The sequence below is a fragment of the Lepidochelys kempii genome, chromosome 7, assembly GCF_965140285.1.
Source record: "Lepidochelys kempii isolate rLepKem1 chromosome 7, rLepKem1.hap1, whole genome shotgun sequence".
Lineage (NCBI taxonomy): Eukaryota > Metazoa > Chordata > Testudines > Cheloniidae > Lepidochelys > Lepidochelys kempii.
In genome coordinates, this window is record NC_136386.1 from 4786114 (window position 1) to 4805930 (window position 19817).

The 19817-nt window shown below is 40.7% G+C and overlaps 1 protein-coding gene across 7 annotated transcripts in view; it reads right to left on the reverse strand.

Moving 5' to 3' along the window:
• The window catches only part of CADPS (calcium dependent secretion activator), a 389541-nt gene that overhangs the window by 57824 nt on the left and 311900 nt on the right, over window positions 1–19817 (reverse strand). For 4 of the 7 annotated variants that reach the window (XM_073350983.2, XM_078853539.1, XM_073350980.2 and 1 more), the window contains one exon: window positions 6590–6745. In XM_073350983.2, coding sequence (XP_073207084.1) covers window positions 6590–6745 — 156 coding nt within the window. Of the gene's footprint in view, window positions 1–6589; window positions 6746–11001; window positions 11149–19817 lie in introns of all 7 variants that reach the window. The other 3 variants (XM_073350978.2, XM_073350977.2, XM_073350979.2) reach the window with 1 other exon arrangement.

Sequence of the window (19817 nt, forward strand, 5' to 3'; positions counted from 1 at the left end):
GAATTTGAAGTTTTTTTGTTGTAAGATAGCGACCTTCATGTCTGTGATTGCGTGACCAGAGAGATTGAAGTGTTCTCCGACTGGTTTATGAATGTTATAATTCTTGACATCTGATTTGTGTCCATTTATTCTTTTACGTAGAGACTACGTAAGCCACACTATCAGAGGCTCGTTCACCTGCACATCCACCAATGTGATATATGCCATCATGTGCCAGCAATGCCCCTCTGCCATTTACATTGGTCAAACTGGACAGTCTCTACGTAAAAGAATAAATGGACAGAAATCAGATGTCAAGAATTATAACATTCATAAACCAGTCAGAGATAATCAAGGTGGGCCATTTCCAGCATAAATCCAAGTTTAACCAGAACGTTGGGGGGGGGGGGGGTTAGGAAAAAACAAGGGGAAATAGGCTACCTTGCTTAATGACTTACTGGGAGTGGCTAAGTCATTATGCAAGGTAGCCTATTTCCCCTTGTTTTTTCCTACCCCCGCCCCCAGACGTTCTGGTTAAACTTGGATTTAAACTTGGAGAGTGGTCAGTTTGGATGAGCTATTGCCAGCAGGAGAGTGAGTTTGTGTGTGTATGGGGGTGGGAGGGTGAGAAAACCTGGATTTATGCTGGAAATGGCCCACCTTGATTATCATGCACATTGTAGGGAGAGTGGTCACTTTGGATAAGCTATTACCAGCAGGAGAGTGAGTTTGTGTGTGTGGTTTCTGGAGGGGGGTGAGGGGGTGAGAGAACCTGGATTTGTGCAGGAAATGGCCCACCTTGATTATCATGCACATTGTGAAGAGAGTGGTCACTTTGGATGGGCTATTACTAGCAGGAGAGTGAGTTTGTGTGGGGGGGGGGCGGAGGGTGAGAAAACCTGGATTTGTGCTGGAAATGGCCCAACTTGATGATCACTTTAGATAAGCTATTATCAGCAGGACAGTGGGGTGGGAGGGGGTATTGTTTCATGGTCTCTGTGTGTATATAATGTCTACTGCAGTTTCCACGGTATGCATCCGATGAAGTGAGCTGTAGCTCACGAAAGCTCATGCTCAAATAAATTGGTTCGTCTCTAAGGTGCCACAAGTACTCCTTTTCTTTTTGCAAAGACAGACTAACATGGCTGTTACTCTGAATACTAAACACAGCTGATACAAACCTGTTAATTGCTTAACTGGAAGGCCACTACTGGATTAGTGCAATTCTATCTTTTCAAAGTGTTTTTGCTTGGCTGAATCTTTCTTTGATTTTACAAATGTTCCTAGAAGTTGTTTCTTTGAAAAACAAACACACATGTACCAGGATACCTTTACAAAAAGTCAGATGTAAAATAGAGCATATGTATAATTATTCAGTTAAAATTTGAGTGGGAGTTACATTTTTTATTTCCATAAGGGTTTTGTCTGACTAAAGACTGCCAGATTGGTTGACAATAATTTTTAAATACTTACTGGGCCATAAGTGGCTCAAGTATTTCGTATTAGGAACACTTTTAGCATAATGAGTAATGTCCTCTGATTCCTGAATTCTCTGAATGCAAAATGTTAGAGGGACTTTGTAGTTAAGGGAGTACTCTATTAATTATTAGAAACACAACACAGAATGACGACATCAGTGGGCCTGTATCAACAAATTGATATAGGCACCTGGAATTAGAAACAATGAATAATATCAATTACCCATAATACCTTTGACCTTCAAGGATCAGGAAGGGCTATGGAAATGTAGGCTGATATCTATAAATGAAGCTCCTGATCTGTAATCAGATCTGTATGAGCACATGGGGCTGCCAGCTTGGATCTGATAACAGAGACAGGGTCTTGATAGGGGAGCTCATTTCCCCCACACTGAGATGCAGCCACTTGTGAAATGTGGCAGCTGTTCAATAGTGCACGGCAAGAGTGAGCTGTAGGTTAGAGGAAGAAGTCAAGAAAAATACCATGTCAAACTGAAACTGATAGGGAAATACAGGTTGAGAGAAGGAGCCAAATTCACAGTTGGTGTAAGCAGGGAGCACAGCATCATTGGCTTATGCCAGAAGTGGATTGGCCTGATGTAATTACCATTACCAGACATTAGCCAGAGCACAGGGGTTAGCACCCTGATGTTGACGCAAGGTGATGGAATCTTTAAACGATCAGGACCATGGTTTTGCGTCTGCCTGGAAAGATGAGCATGATCAGTCCCACTTCTAAAGCATCATCATGAACTGTTCTCTCATTACAGGAAATGTATTTAAAAGGGACACTAAAGCATATAACAGAAGTATTCTGAGGTACAGAATACCCCAAGATACTCCCCAAGGTATAGCAATGGAAGGGTTAGTTTTTTTTAAAGAAAGAGAAAAGAAATGTCATGGTAATGGAGCCGGGAGGCACACTGAATGGCCAATAAAGAGCAGAGTGCTGTATTTCATGGACACATGCTGGTAGGTGAGCCAAGTCAAAGCAAAAGCATGGAGAAGCACAGAAATCCAGCTCAAGAAGAATCCTCTTTACTGCTAAAAAGACTGAGCAGCAAGCCAGCAGCTATCCTTCTTCAGGAATAATCCTACAATGTTTCTGCAGTGTAGAACCGCTAAACTCCACCTAGTTATTTCCTTAGTGTAATATTTACAGCTTATATAATGCTAGCTAGAGGTTCAGACCGATGCATCTATTTTCAGTTTGCTCTTAGAGAACAGAGTCAGACAATGGAAACAACTTAAGACACTCAGCATTTATATCAGAAAAAAGAAAAGGAGGACTTGTGGCACCTTAGAGACTAACCCATTTATCTGAGCATAAGATTTTGTGAGCTACAGCTCACTTCATCGGATGCATGCTGTGGAAAATGCAGAAGATGTTTGTTTTTATACACACAAATCATGAAAAAATGGCTGTTTATCACTACAAAAGGTTTTCTCTCCCCCCACCCCACTCTCCCGCTGGTAATAGCTTATGTAAAGTGATCACTCTCCTTACAATGTGTATGATAATCCAGGTGGGCCATTTCCAGCACAAATCCAGGTTTTCTCTCCTCCTCTCCCCTGGCAAAACAAACCCACTCTCCTGTTGGTAATAGCTTATCTAAAGTGCAAAAAGAAAAGGAGTACTTGTGGCACCTTAGAGACTAACCAATTTATTTGAGCATAAGCTTTCATGAGCTACAGCTCACTTCATCGGACGCATACTGTGGAAACTGGAGAAGACATTATATACACAGAGACCATGAAACAATACCTCTTCCCACCCCACTCTCCTGCTGGTAATAGCTTATCTAAAGTGATCACTCTCCTTACAATGTGTATGATAATCAAGTTGGGCCATTTCCAGCACAAATCCAGGTTTTCTCCCCGCCCCTGCCACACAAACTCACTCTCCTGCTGGTAATAGCTTATCCAAAATGACCACTCTCCCTACAATGTGCATGATAATCAAGGTGGGCCATTTCCAGCACAAATCCAGGTTTTCTCACCCCGCCCCCCAAACTCACTCTCCTGCTGGTAATAGCTTATCCAAAGTGGCACCTATTACCAGCAGAAGAGTGAGTTTGTGTGTGTGGTTTTTGGAGGGGGGTGAGGGAGTGAGAGAACCTGGATTTGTGCAGGAAATGGCCCAATTTGATTATCATACACATTGTGAAGAGAGTGGTCACTTTGGATGGGCTATTACTAGCAGGAGAGTGAGTTTGTGTGTGTGTGTGTGTGTGGGGGGCGGAGGGTAAGAAAACCTGGATTTGTGCTGGAAATGGCCCAACTTGATGATCACTTTAGATAAGCTATTACGAGCAGGACAGTGGGGCGGGAGGAGGTATTGTTTCATGGTCTCTGTGTGTATATAATGTCTTCTGCAGTTTCCACGGTATGCATCCGATGAAGTGAGCTGTAGCTCACGAAAGCTCATGCTCAAATAAATTGGTTAGTCTCTAAGGTGCCACAAGTACTCCTTTTCTTTTTGCGAATACAGACTAACACGGCTGTTACTCTGAAACCTCTCTTTACAATGTGTATGATCACTTTACATAAGCTATTACCAGCAGGAGAGTGGGGTGGGGGGAGAGAAAACCTTTTGTAGTGATAAAACACCCATTTTTTCATGATCTGTGTGTATAAAAACATCATCACTGCATTTTCCACTTTTATGCATCCAATGAAGTGAGCTGTAGCTCATGAAAGCTTATGCTCAAATAAATTGGTTAGTCTCTAAGGTGCCACAAGTCCTCCTTTAGCATTTATATCAGACAATATACTGGCAGAGCAAGAAACATTAGCTTTTCTAATGCCACAGGTATCACAATCATCTCAAGACCTTTAAAGAAGGCACAACATAATTAACAAATCTTTATGACCTATTGTGCAGTTTGCATCAGAATAAGAGACTTCACTAACTTGACAGTTAAACATGCCTTTTGGATGATCAGGAAGGAATCTTTATCAATACCCAAAGGTTTACATGAGAATGAAGATCTGTACCTCTATGGGAACAGACCCTGCTGTGACCTGGGGGATAGTGCTGGGAAATTAATGCAGGCTGTGGGCATCTCACGTCTTCCTCTCTTTTTCCCTTTTCCTTGTTTGTTTTGCTATGGTGGGGGAGGTTGACCATGCTGGCTGCTTTGGCCTTCCTGCGACATGGCAGTGGAATTGGCAGCAAGAGGCTGGGTCGCCCTTTTACAGATGGATGCAAATTGCCTCTCCCCAGGCTGGCAAGGGCTAAAAGAGGCTGCTACTGAGAGCAGTGGCCATTCTCACTCCCTCACTGGCAGCTTGCAGTGCTTCCTACTCGTCCTCCCTGGAGATCTGAAAAGGGACCTTTTAATGGTGTTAATAGAAGGGAAGTTGGACATTGAGTTCTGGGGGACGACTGACTTCATGAGCTTGAGATTATTCAGATTGGTCCTCGCCCACAGGCTCAGGATGAATCTGATCACAGTATCGGGGATTGGGAAAGAGTTTTTTCCTGCCACTGCACAGATACGTTTTCTCTACCGCCTTCGCCCAGAACCTCCTGCAGGTTGACACAGAAGAATGAAGCACTGATGCCCAAAGGCAGGTCCCACCTTGGCTGCAGAAAGGGAAGTTGGCACCTTAGCCCTCAGTGGTGCAGATCAGGATAAATTCCCTTGCACAATGCTACAAAGACTGGGGTGTTTGCTGTCAATTCATGCACCTTAAAAGGGCCCTGGCTGAGCTCAGCTTGAGAAGGCAAAAGCTGGCAGAGCCACCTCCTGTAAAATGGCTGCGCAGGGTTCAGAAGAGATGTGCTGAAAATGGTGGAAGGAACAACAAAGAGCATGGAGGAGGGCCTGGCTGCCACACGCTGTGGGGGAGAGGCTCTCTGGGCACAGAGGAATCATGTTCCTCCCAGAGGCTGGGATAGTTTGGGGACTGTAGCATGGGAAAATGCATCTCTTTGGTGTCACAGAATCATAGGGTTGGAAGAGACCTTGGGAGGTCATCAAGTCCAAACCCCTGCTCAATGCAGGACCAACACCCACTAAATCATCCCAGCCAGTCCATGACAGGATGGCTCTCCTCAAATTTTAACATTACCTGGCACTGCAGGGCTAATTGGGTGCCAGATAACCAGCCGTGGGAGTTATTGTATTTCAATAAAAGCTGTGGGCTCTGGCCTTTAATCCAAATCTCTGAATGCTGTGTTTTATTTCACAGCAGCAGTAGCAACCCTGTAACTGCCCGTTCTGCGTTCCAACTTCTGAGCCCAAATCTCTGCACTTCGTGGATGGGGAGGTTGTGGATCCATTAGAGAAAAATAAATCACGTTTGCACTTGCAGGACAGCCAGACAATGGTGGCACAGAGCCACCTGCACCCCCCCTGATCCTTGCACATACCTGCTGTGGCTTTCATCTGCCTCTCTACCTGTTCTTTTGCCATTTGCTTTTTTCCTGACAGAGGATGCGCAGTTCATTTCTTTCTCCCCACCCCCATCACCTCCTTCTGAAACCAACCGGAAACAATTGTGGGTAGCGTGACAAGATAGCCTTGATGTTTCCTTACCAAAATGACTACTGTTAACATAGTCCTAAGAGTTCCTTTAAGGTGTGTGCTCTGTTTCCGAGGCTCTGCAGGCGTGTATCGTATGAGGTGGCATTAGCGGTGATGACTTTTTCAATCAAAGGCAGCCGGAAAGCCTGACTGGTTCTCTGAATGGCACAATCTCCTTTGTCGGTCACTTCATGTGGGTGCTGAGATAGCACACATGGCTAATTCTACAGCATTCAGCTCTCCCGCGCCCTAATGTGTTACCCAGACCTGACTCCAGAGGAGGCGCACAATAAACAACAGCAGAGAAAGCCTGACTTGAGCGGGGTTTGTTGCCTTATTGGGAATAGGCATTCACTAGAGACTACATTTAAAAGACGTTGCCTTTTAGAGGTCAATAATTTGCAGAGATAAAAAGTGTGCTACCACCAAGCCTGTGCTGGATGGAAACAAATTAGGGCTTAAAAAGAATAATGGCTGAAGTCAAGCTAAAAGGTAAAGTACGGCCCCCTCATTTCCAATAAGATAGGGTAACCCCCCGCCCCTGACTATTTCTTGTGATCTGCTGTTAGAGACCCTTCCGGTTCCGTTGTTCAGACGTACCTCTTAACACAAGACTCGATCATGTCACTTGCCATAAGTTTTAGACGCTGTTCTAGGTGCTTTCCAAATTCTTCCTCAGGCCAGTGTAAATCCCGAATGAAGGTCTGTAGGGCATCAAGTTTCCAAAACAGATCTTCAGAGGTTCCCGATCCATTGCTGGCAGGGTAAAATGAAAACAGAAGTCATACCCAGGACCATACTATTGGAAACCTGATGTGGAGACCATTCTTGTACAAGTTGAGGGCATACAGTGGCTTAATACACAGAACAATGCTGGGTAATCTCCATCATCAGGCTTTTGAGTTTTACCATACATTTGCCTAGTCTACCTTGCTGTTATAACTCACAAATCTTTCCAGACCAGATGATAAGACAAAATTATGAATTACGCACATTAACTGGAGAAACTGTGTATGGTAAAATTCAGCCTTAGCTAATAACCACACGGACATATGTGATTATTCAAAATTAAGGCTAACATTTGTGGTAGAAAACCCTTGACTGACAATAACTACAGTACATGAATGTATGCAGTTATTCAAATTTAGGGTTTCATGCATTTTTTCCCTTCAAATGACGTATTTTTAATTTTTTTCCCCAACATTACCAGGTAAAGGACAGTGCTAACAAGTGGTGAGCGAGGACACACCTTATCTCTTGAACAGCTGGAAAAAAATCAGGGTAAAGCAATTGAACTAGAAACACGAGACATCTCATGTGAAAGAGTTTTGGTCAGGGTAACTACTCCACATCTCACAGATCAGCCTTTTGCGAAGGCAACTACAGGGCAACAGATTTTTACTTTTTTTTTTAAATTTCTATTTTTTTGCAATGTCTTTGGTCGGTTGCAAAAGTCTGAATTCTTTCCAAAGTGCATAGTCTTACCCACTCCTGTGCACAGATGGGACGCTTCGGGCTCGTTGTGTGTAGCTACTTTGGTTCTTTTCAACTATAATTGTGTCTAAAACCTCCACTTACAGAATAAAATACAGGCCTGGATTGTGTTTTGTTGGTGCAGAAAAATTTATCTATAACCCTTTTTGCTCTCTCTCTTTTTTTCATGACAATTACCAAGAGATCTTCAAGAGCTTTAACCCCCTCCTCGCATACCACTAATGCTAACACAGTAATTGATAAGATGTTAACACACCATGCATTATCACTTGTGCTGACATCGTCTATAGAAACAGATGAGGAAGGGTGTTTCTATTGTGACAGATGCCAGCTGCATTGAGTTAATGCTACAGAGGAAAATATAGCTGATGCATACATGGCTACTGCCAGGTGAAAACCATATTCCCAACATGCTAGAGGGGTCCTGTGAGGGCTTGTGCTAACAAAGGTAACAATTTAAAGAACGAATCAGCTCAGAAGTAGGAACAGATGTATCTGACACTAAGGGAGAGGTAACACTAAAACAAGTCCTTTATAATGAACGGTGAGTGGGTACAAGGGAACTGGGACACTGAAAAGATAGAGAATCAGGCATTTCCTTAAATGGCATCTTGAGTCAAAAAACTATTTTGTGTAACTTCCATAGCACAGCCCCCAGAGTCAACCTATCTGCATTTGTAGTTTCTTCTGTTTCAGACCTATGCTTAAGAATAATTAAACTTTTTCTAATCTAAGCCCAGTTTTGGAACTGCATGAATTTATGTTTTAAATAATTAAATACACATGAATGCAATAATTGGTATTTATTACAACAACATTATGACACCCATCTGGTTTCAGAATTTTCAAAAAAATTACTCTCCGTATTTTTTTCTTCTTTTGAACAGCTCATTATTAGGTTTTCCTGGGAGGAAAATAATATTCTATGTTATGTCCAAAATGAACTGTTCATTGTTCGTGCAATAGCACCAAAATTACTTTGATCACATAGAAATTTGCAAAATGCCTTTCACACTTAAGCCTTAGTTTTATTAAAGATGATTGTCAACTTTACTGTCATGTCTTGATTCTTATCTTTTCAAAAACAAGATCACAGAGCATGCACAGAGAAAAAAGTAATACAAACTTTCAAGTATTATTTACAGATACTGCCTAATCTAGCCTTCAATACAGCCAACTTAGCATGAATATGAGTTGTATTTCTTTGAAACACAAATTACTCTAATATTTCAATTTTTTTGAATATAAAAGATCATTTGCTTTGCCTCCAGTTCATTAGTATTGCTTTCCAAAATGATACCCGTGCTATAGAGCATATTCAGTAGAATCCAGGTGTAGATGTAAATTAAGTGTAGCTTCCTGTACCTGGACCATTGCCCCCTCTCTACCACCCTTCCTGCCGAATAAAAGGTCGACGTTTATTGTTAATGTGAGACTTTTTGTCTTTGGGTAAAGTGACAATTTTTTGTTAAATATAAATATTTAAATAAATCAATAAGCATGGCAACCTATCAGCAGCTCTGGTATAAGAAAAAGATGAAAGCATGACATAGTTTTGACAGACTTTATTTGTTTTCAAGTTTAACTTAGATTAGGGTAACCAGACAGCAAGCATGAAAAATCGGGATGGGGGCTGGGGGGGTAAAAGGCACCTATAGAAGAAGAAGCACCCCCAAAATTGGGACTGTCGCTATAAAATCGGAACGTCTGGTGACCCTAATTTAGATTGCTCTGAGTACTGGTTTGCCAGGCTGTGTATAGCACACCGCTGAGGTAAGTGAACCTAGCACCAATTTTAACACTGCCTCACTTTCCCCCTCTTAGGGAAAGCACCTACCCAGAGGGATGGGGGGTTTGGTACTTGGGTGGTTAGACTGAGCCATCACCCATGCCACTGTGGACGTACTGCTATATGTAGGTGCTAGCGTGGGTACGTCCACCCGAGCTGGGAATTACATTTCCCAGCTGCTGTGCAGATGTACCCTGATGCTTGGCGAGTTATTCTGGGGATCCCAACCCTTAGCAACATAAAAAGCTTTGCTGAAAGCACAGGTTTAACGTTAAGCACATGTGTAGCCTTACTGACTTCCACAGTACTCATGTGTGTAAACTGACACGTGTTGTAGGACATGATTCAGAGAAGTATGTAAGCATGTGCTTAACATTAACCTTCCTACAGTGGAATCCTTTCATGAATTGGGGCCTTGGTGCTTTTCTGGACTGGCATGGCATGGCCTGACATTTCTCCCCTTTCAGCTTTTAAGAGGGAAGAAAGGATGGGGAATGGATGGTCACAGAAGGAGTGAGGGAGTGGGGAGAGAATACAAGAAGCATTTATTAAAACGAAGCGGCCCTCTTGGGTGGTGCTGGTGACTTTGAACTTTCCTCAGGAGGAAGGTGGGTTATAAGGAGCAGGAAGGCAGCTGGGAGGTGGGAGTTCATGAGAAGTGAGGTACATGTTAGCAGTAGGAGATGGGTGCAGATTTCTGAGTCAAAGCACCAGGGTGTGCATACTGCATGGCTGTCAAAAAACAACAGGACATGGGTGGCTCAGTAACTGTCCAGTATCCCTGTGGTTTGACTGGCTGAGACAATCCTTCTGCAGTGTAACACTAAGTAAAGTTCAGCAATTTGAACTGAGAACTTAGAAAGTCTCAATTTTCATGCTAGTAAATGTTATTAGAATGATGGCCCAACACTCAGTGACAGCTTCGTTTATCCCTTTGGGTACCGATCTCTGGCACTACTCAATGACTATGACTGTTAAGGGGGACCCACCATAATTACAGAAGTCACATGACCTACACTGAAAAACATGCATCTATCTTGCCTCTTCATTGAGTATGTATCCTACATCATAGGACAGTAACAAGGTTAATAAACTTGTGTTAGGCATAGGAACCCAAAGCACTAGTTATTACATACTAGTGACTTGGGCCCTGTTTGATTTCCTACGTTTGATTCAAGACATTCAAAATGATTTTTAAGTATTGAGGCTGGGATGGAATTCTAGAATTCAGTTACCATTGGGCTCCCCATGTCATGCATAAGATGCCTTATAGATGCCTCCCCCTTTTGTTTGCAATATTGTACAAGAATTCCAGGCAATAAGGAACTTGCAGAAAAATAAAACTCACTTTTAGATCTACATCTGGTCCATGGAAATTAGTCAACTTGCACTGCAGTTGGTTCTTCCTATCTTTTGAGACATGTCAGCTCAAATTTTACGTACTGTAGTTTATACTCCAACAGGACTACAGCCCACTGTCAACAATTATTTTGTGAAGTGAGATGCTTGCTCAAGCTTCCAGCGGGCGTAAGACAAAGTCTCAATATTTATAAAAACTTCTAATGTACATGCCAGATATACATAAGGGTTGCCTCATTTAGTAAAATATCTAATTATCTATCTCTGTCACTCTTTTAAAGTTATATATAATGCACAGAAACAAACAACACATATCCATGCCAAGATTACGTTAAATTTAAATGAGATCTAATGTGAACTCAATACACACTCAGAATCATATATAGCAGCCATCCATGACGGTGCAGAAAAGCTAGGCATTTGTGGGATGCCTAGTGGGATGTTAACTGGTAGATTTGGTACTTTAGGGAGATTCACATTTGGTAGATTCACATTGGGCAGATTACTTGTTAAACTCCTGTGGAAGAAACAGACAGAAAGAAAAATACCATAACAGTGACAATGCAGATGTAGCAGAAGCACGTGACACTCATAAACAAATCTGCAAAGTTCACAGCAAGACAACAGTCAAAAAACGAAAGCAAACCATTTCAGAAAGAAGCATGAATATGGGAGGCTTAAGTGCGGTTATTTTTTTTTAGTCTGAAATAAAAAGCAAGTTACCTAAAAAAATTAAAAGCTGCAAATTAACAAACTACTCAAACATCCACATAAAATAAACTTAATTCACAGGTCCTGATACAATGTCAGAGCACAGAAAGTAGCTTTTAATTTAAAAATATACCAGGAGCAAGCAAATCTGAATTCCTATATCAACATTTAGATTGGATGGATATATGAAACAGCTACACTGAAAGACCTATCAGGAATTTTAAAGGTTTTGACTTGGAAACAGGGTTCAAAATAGTAAACACTGAGGGTGAAATCCTGGCTCCGCTGAAATCAGTGGGAGTTTTGCCATAGAACTCAATGGAGCCAGGCTTTTATCCTTAATGAAAACTTCCCATTTACCCTGCTCACTCCAAACATTAAAGATATGTTTTCATTTGGAGCACATGCACACTGTTCCACCAACCAGAAGAGAAAGATTCCAATCTTGCAACTATATCCATGCATGCAGAACCTTGTGGGGCTCAACAGGTGCAAGAATATCCCTGTGTGTACCTGTTTGCTAGATCATGGCCTAACGATCGGAGAGGAGGAACACTTTATAATGTGCACTGACATCTAAGTGTATGTTTTCAGTGTGGTATGCAGAGAATTATGAACAGATCCTGATTAATTAGCATGAGGTTTGTGTGTGACTGTTTCCCAATTGGAAATGGGGCCATGAGATGTACTCTCAATGGTTCATTTCTGAAGGATGTATATATAGCTGGGCATTATGAATTTAATAGCATTCTCAAGATGCACATGTAATGATTACATGAAAGAGAACTTTTAAAAAATGATTTAGTCTATCAAATACAAGGTGGTTCAATGTAATATGCTTTCCAGAAACAATGTACACTTCATGCCCATAATTTCCAAAACATCCAAAATATTTTAATATCCCTACATTGATAAAATAGTTATAACCATATTTTAAAAGCATCTCATCATAACAATATTTTATATGAACATGGGGTTTTGGTATCTGAAAGATGCAGAATTTGGGAAGTTTATTCCTTGTGCTATCTGATCAACAAGCAATAAGTCATTTTCAGAAATCTCTCTCTTTCTGCCTTTAGCATATTATGGCATAAACCAAAAAAATTCTTCACAGCCTCATTTCAGAGGCAAATCCAGAAGTCCTGGCTCAATTTTTATTGTGTCTTTATTCCCACTGGGAGTTTGAGTAAGGAGACAGTAAAACCTAAGTCAGGACACCAGATTTAGTGCTTACTTCTGTAACAGTGCAGTCAGAGGACACTTTGCCATTGACTTAGAATTCATGCAGTTTTAGGCACTTAGCCTCTAAAGAATATGAGATTTTTAAAAATTAATCCAGCCTCAATCATCTCGCTCAGCAATATGAACACGTAGGATGATCATTCCAGAACTCTGCTTTGGAAGGTCTCTTCCACTCCGTATATTGCTATTGTCTTCTGGGCAGCTTTAACGGCCATCCTGCAAAACTATATAATTTCATGTTCTCCTCTTCCAATGGATTATTATATTAGCAATTTTCTATAGGCGTAAATACATTTTTGAGCTGCATTTCTTATGGTCAATCTTATTATATCAGAAAACAAAGATACACATAATTCCATCAACAATACTGGATATGAAATTGCTGATGCAAGAACACATTTAAAATGTATCCTTACAAGAATCAGCCAGTAACTGCATTTCAAGGCATTGGCTACATAGCCAAGAGGCAGAATGACTTGGAGTTTCATTCTTAACTTTTGAACACAGTCCCACCTCTAGGGGAAAATACAGTCTAATGTCATTTTGGGGTGAAAAAGATGCTTTCTGATTTCTTTATGTTTCTGGTAAATTTCACTTAACACTATCTGATTGTTCTCCTTATGAATGAAATATTTATATATATATGAGCCTTCTCATGAAACAAAACCATCCAGTTTCCATTCAGATGCATATATGCCTCTTAAAGTGAAGATGATTTTCAGATGATACACATATTTCATAATGACTGAGAAATTGTTAGATCTTTAGGGATGGTAGTCTGTGTAGTTAATATTGATATTGAATAAATCAAAAATAGCAAGGGATGGATAACATATAAATGTGTAAGGAAGAGCAACTGAAAGAGATTAGACAAATGGTGAACACATAAATAAAAAAAAACACCTTTGTTTTTAATACCAAAAATTCAAGAAGATACTTAGTGTCATATTCATTAAACACTGTGTTAGTAAAATGATTTTCCACAGAAAATTCTTACTGCATTCACATTTAAACATACATCTTTTACACAACACAATATTTTGCTGATGCTTTGTGGCCCTTGCAAGGATAAGTTACAACTTTTAACAGCAAAATAATGTAGTGTTGTGACGATGTAATGCAGCAGGGAGAAGGGAGTGTTGACCTGGGAATGTGCCCTGGGGATGGGAGACCTGAGAGCCTGTCACCTGAGCCAGGAAGGGGAGGGGAAGGTAACACCTCTGCCCAGGAATGTGAACAGAGGCTGCAGGAGAGAGCTTGCTGGGGGGTTTAGTTTTCAGTTTGAGGCTGGGTGGAGGCACGCAGGGAACCCCAGGGCTGGGGTCTAAGCTCCCTGCTCCCCCAGAAGGACTTGACTGAGGGGTCCTGGTTGTACCCATAAGCTCTGTTTCGGACTGTGTTCCTCTTGTCCAACAAAACTTCTGTTTTACTGGCTGGCTGAGAGTCTCAGTGAATCCCAGGAAGAGGGGTGCAGGGCCTGGACTCCCCCAAACTCCGTGACAAGTGTATGTAGTGTAATGTTAACATACAGGGGCTGATTTTGAAAGAAGCCTCCTCCTTTGCATTCACTATTTTTCAGGTGCAACTGATCTCATTTACACATCTAGAAAAGGAGTACTTGTGGCACCTTAGAGACTAACCAATTTATTTGAGCATAAGCTTTTGTGAGCTACCGCTCACTTCATCGGATGCATACTGTGGAAAATTCAGAAGATGCTTTTATACACACAAATCATGAAAAAATGGGTGTTTTATCACTACAAAAGGTTTCCCCCCCCCAGCTCTCCTGCTGGTAATAGCTTATGTAAAGTGATCACTCTCCTTACAATGTGTATGATAATCAAGGTGGGCCATTTCCAGCACAAATCCAGGGTTTAACAAGAACGTCTGAGGAATGGACGGGGGAGGGAGGTTGGTTAGGAAAACAAGGGGAAATAGCAAAAAGAAAAGGAGTACTTGTGGCACCTTAGAGACTAACCAATTTATTTGAGCATAAGCTTTCGTGAGCTACAGCTCACTTCATCAGATGCATACTGTGGAAAGTGTAGAAGATCTTTTTATACACACGAAGCATGAAAAAATACCTCCCCCCACAAACCCACTCTCCTGCTGGTAATAGCTTATCTAAAGTGACCACTCTCCTTACAATGTGTATGATAATCAAGCTGGGCCATTTCCAGCACAAATCCAGGGTTTAACAAGAACGTCTGGGGGCGGGGGGAGGAAAAAACAAGGAGAAATAGGTTACCTTGCATAATAACTTAGCCACTCCCAGTCTCTATTCAAGCCTAAGTTAATTGTATCCAATTTGCAAATGAATTTCAATTCAACAGTCTCTCGCTGGAGTTTGGATTTGAAATTTTTTCTGTTGTAATATCACAACTTTCATGTCTGTAATCGCGTGACCAGAGAGATTGAAGTGTTCTCCGACTGGTTTATGAATGTTATAATTCTTGACATCTGATTTGTGTCTATTTATTCTTTTACGTAGAGACTGTCCAGTTTGACCAATGTACATGGCAGAGGGGCATTGCTTGCACATGATGGCATATGTGCCCATGCCCCCCCCCATTCCTCAGATGTTCTTGTTAAACCCTGGATTTGTGCTGGAAATGGCCCACCTTGATTATCATACACATTGTAAGGAGAGTGATCACTTTAGATAAGCTATTACCAACAGGAGAGTGGGTTTGTTTTTGGGGAGAGGTGGGGGGGGGGAAGAAAACCTGGATTTGTGCTGGAAATGGCCCAACTTGATTATCATACACATTGTAAGGAGAGCGATCACTTTAGATAAGCTATTACCAACAGGAGAGTGGGTTTGTTTTTGGGGAGAGGTGGGGGGGGGGGAAGAAAACCTGGATTTGTGCTGGAAATGGCCCACCTTGATTATCATACACATTGTAAGGAGAGTGATCACTTTTCATAAGCTATTACCAGCAGGAGAGTGGGGGTGGGGAGAGAAAACCTTTTGTAGTGATAAAACACCCATTTTTTCATGGTTTGTGTGTATAAAAACATCTTCTGAATTTTCCACAGTATGCATCCGATGAAGTGAGCTGTAGCTCACAAAAGCTTATGCTCAAATAAATTGGTTAGTGTCTAAGGTGCCACAAGTCCTCCTTTTCTTTTTGCGAATACAGACTAACACGGCTGTTACTCTGAAACCTGTCATTTACACATCTAATTATCTGATTTGCAGCTGCAATCAGGTAGCTAGATCTGTAAATGACATCAATATCATCCATAAATATTTATGTCTGCATTTACTCAGGCCATAAAATGACAGGAACAAACTGGGAAGCTGCTTCTAAAAATCAGCCCATATCTATTCTAATACAAGATGCCAAATGTGGCCCCAGTCCCACCCAGTCTGAGGGAGGTGACACTCAGACCATTAGTGTTAGAGGGTTAGTTGGTCTATGAGGATTCAGTTTCAGAACTGGGCCTAATGTATGTGACAAGGGAAGTTCTGTCAGATTGTTCAGCTCATTTTGCATTGTTCTTCTATTTGCTCCCAATTTTTTCTATTTTCTACATTTCTACAATTCATACCTCCATGGTCTAGCTATAAAAACCTCACGACAGCCACACTATGAGTGGCTAATGGCATCATGGTAATGTACCCAACGAAAATAAAGTAAAAAGTTCACTTTTCCTGTTGTAGTATTGACCACAGAAAACAAGTAAAAATGCATGAGAAACTACATAATAAATGCCATACTATGCAATTGATATAACATAGTGGCCAGAAATCATGGTGTTTTTATTGAGTTAGCCCACCTAGGTACAGAACATGTAAACAACTTAGAGACTTGTTGGTGCTTAAACGTTCAGTTCCCACAGGTACCCTGAAATGACTTACTGATCAGCTAGATCAGCTGTTCCTCTGATTCCTCTAGAAATTCTATTTGATTACTGTATATGCTGAACCAATCCAAGGGGTAGTCTTTCTACAAAGGCTTCAGTACTAGGGGCATATTAGTGAAGTTAGTCGCAAAATCTGTGCTCTGTCTGTGGCTTGAAGTCCAGTTTGGTAACTGGAAATAATATACACCTACAAGAACTTTTTCCTGGCAGGCCACTTTTTCCCAGGACATCTCTCTGGCAGGACAACCTGGCCTGTTCTGTCTGACTTGCTGACATGCTGTTTAATTGGTCACGTTATATTAATATATTAAGGATACATTTATAAATAGTTTATAAAGGGTTAACAAATGTTAACATCATGAGCAGTATGTGTTTGGATGGATATGGGTACAGCAGTATAAAGCGTTGTAGACAGTTATAAGTCATAGTTATCCTAACAATATCTAGCTCTTGTATAGCGCATCTTTCCTCAGTAGATCACAAAGCATTAACAAAGGGGGTCAGTATCATTATCCCCAATTTACAGATAGGGAAACTGAGGCACAAAGCAGGGAAGTGACTTGTCCAAGTTCACCCACTGGGCCAGTGGCAGAGCTAGGAACAGAAACCATATCTCCTGAGTCACAGTCCAGTGCTCCACCCACTAGAACACCCTTTAAGGTTATTAGCCCCATTTTACAGATGGGGAACAGAAGCAGGGAGAGATTAAGTTATAAGCAACCTGTTGGACTCTATAACAATCTATAATAATTGATGGATCATTTATTACAACATCTTATTTTCCTTTTATAACCTGCTTACCAATGAATCCTTAATAAAGCGTGGCCATTTGGTTGGGTTTTCATTATACAAATTCAACTTGCAAATTGAAAAGAAGTGCTGAGACTGACCTTCTTGTACTAAAATCCAGTGACATCTACAATGTTACAGAAGATACTTTTCTGGTCATTCAGGTGTCCCAGAAGAGATTTGTACAATTCCCTACCAAACCAACTCAAAAGGGCAGCAGTGGTCATTACCTGACCGTCTGCTCAAGAGGACTTCATCTGCTAAGTTCTCTGCATATACTGTAGTATACATTTAGGTGTCTGGTGGTTGCTATGTATTTCAGAGCTCACACAGGGAAACTAGTGGGAAAAAAAGCTAAGGGCATGAATCCGCCTCTCACCTGACTTCATATACTAAACCATTCTGGAAACAGATTTAACTGACACTCTCTGTGATAGGGTTTCCTGTTTCACTTTGTTTCATTTTCTCTGCATAGTTTTGCACAGCATACCAGCTGTGCAACCTGTTACAGGGCAGGTAACCCATGCTTATAAGTTCTATGGCTATGCAGAGCTTGTGCAAAAGAGTCAGATTACACAGCCCTCCTGAGCAAATTATGTGGACATTTTTTCTTCAGTGTTTTCAATATTCAGTGGCCTCTATCTTACTGTTTATATGATTCTATACCCAGCTAGTCGTAGCATAAGGTGAACAGTTTCCAGCAATGAAAATATAACGATGACATGCTCTTCTACTGCATCTGGTCAGGTTATATAGGAATACATACTTCAGCCTTGATTGCAAGCATGAGCATCAAGAAGCCTTTTAAAAAGACCATGCTGTGGAATAATTTCCTGGCTGTCATGAGGTAATGGGATTTCACTCTCACAATTTGATGTAAAGATCTAAAGCAGGATAGCTGTAGCCATGTATTCTACTTCACTTCTTCAGGCCAAGTTGAAAGCCTTTCTTCAAAGCTGAGTAAAGCTGTCCAGAATTTTCCAAGGGCAAAGATGTTTTATGTTTTTAGCAGTATCATTTCCATTGTTGTTGCTACATTACTACGCAATAGTGCAACAGGAGAAGGTCAAGTTAGTGTCTTTTGCGCTGCTGCAGTATAGAATGCTATTTCTTTCAGTCTTTCTCGTGAATGTAAAAACAGGCAAATATCAGTATATAAACAATATCGTGCACTCATCTGGAAAATATGAAGTGGTGGTTACCAATTGTTACCTCAGTAGAGCTACAAAATAGGAAAAATAGCCCAAAGAAATCAACTGTCTGATAGTGTGAATGGGTAGCTGAGAGAGGAGGTATGTGATGGAGTTGGGGAGAGTTAGTAAAATACATCTGTTACGTTGAGTCTGCTAGCAGGTTTATTCTGGATTCATAGATTCCAAGGCCAGAAGGGACCATTGTGATTATCTAGTCTGACCTCCTGTAGAACATAGGCAGGGAACTTCCCCAAAATAATTCCTAGAGCAGATCTTCTAGGAAATCATCCAGTCTGGTAAAGAATAGCACGCTGCCTGCCCATGAGACAGAAAGAAGATTCCTTAACATCTAGTTCTGAACCATGCCCCAAACGATCATCAGTAAGATTGGAATGAGATTCCCTATTTTCCTTCATGCAGTGCATATTGTACTCTATGTTTTGCATAGATATGTTCACTGGCCTTATGTCAAATCCCAATGAGTTATCTTTAACAACTCTCTCTCTCTCTGGTAAATTAAGAACGAAATATCTGCTAGTGAAAAAAATTATTAAAATGCATGTTTTCACTAAAGGAACATAAGCTTTCCATGAACAGAATGCATTCTCTGTGTCAAAGCACTTTAAAGCATCCCAGTCCACTCTATGACACAGATACTATTTAGTTTGTTAATGTAAGGTACACACCATTCCCTGATAAAGGCTGCTCAAAGTGCAATATCAGACTAAGAAAAGAAGTTTTCATAACTTGAAGGATACATTAAAATTATAGCATTAACATACCAGAAACTCCCTACTTTAATTCTGAAAGTGATTATGTTCTACATATCAAAAAAAATTGAGAAAACATTTCAAAACCCGAAATGTTGTCACAAAACCATACATTTATATAAATCTATAGACTCTGTGTCTAAGGTTAGTTAAAACCAAGAATATTCATTTTTTTAAACATATTCAAGTTTTTGATTTAAAAGAAATAAAATAACAGGAGTTAATTATTTGTCAAATGCATGGTTAAGTAGTATGGTTACATGAAATGATTGCACCAATTTAATAACATAACTATTACTAAAGTCATGCTGTAAAATTAAAGCTAATGCTAACTTTGAAATGCAGTTCTATCTGAAGAAATTATTATGTAAAAATGGCATTTTGCCACTCAAAGATCAATTTCCTGTGTATTTTCAGAGTTAGGTGTGCTTATTTTAGAGACAAAAATGAATTTTAGTGTTTTTAATCCTGTTAACACTGCAAAGCCAAGACAGCAAAGAGAGCAAAGGGAAAGTGGGCTGGATTCTATTCCTTCTCTTGTATCAACATAATGGAATACTGAGTTGCAGTCATTTATCCCTCTGTAAAAGGGATAGATGACTGAAAAGAGG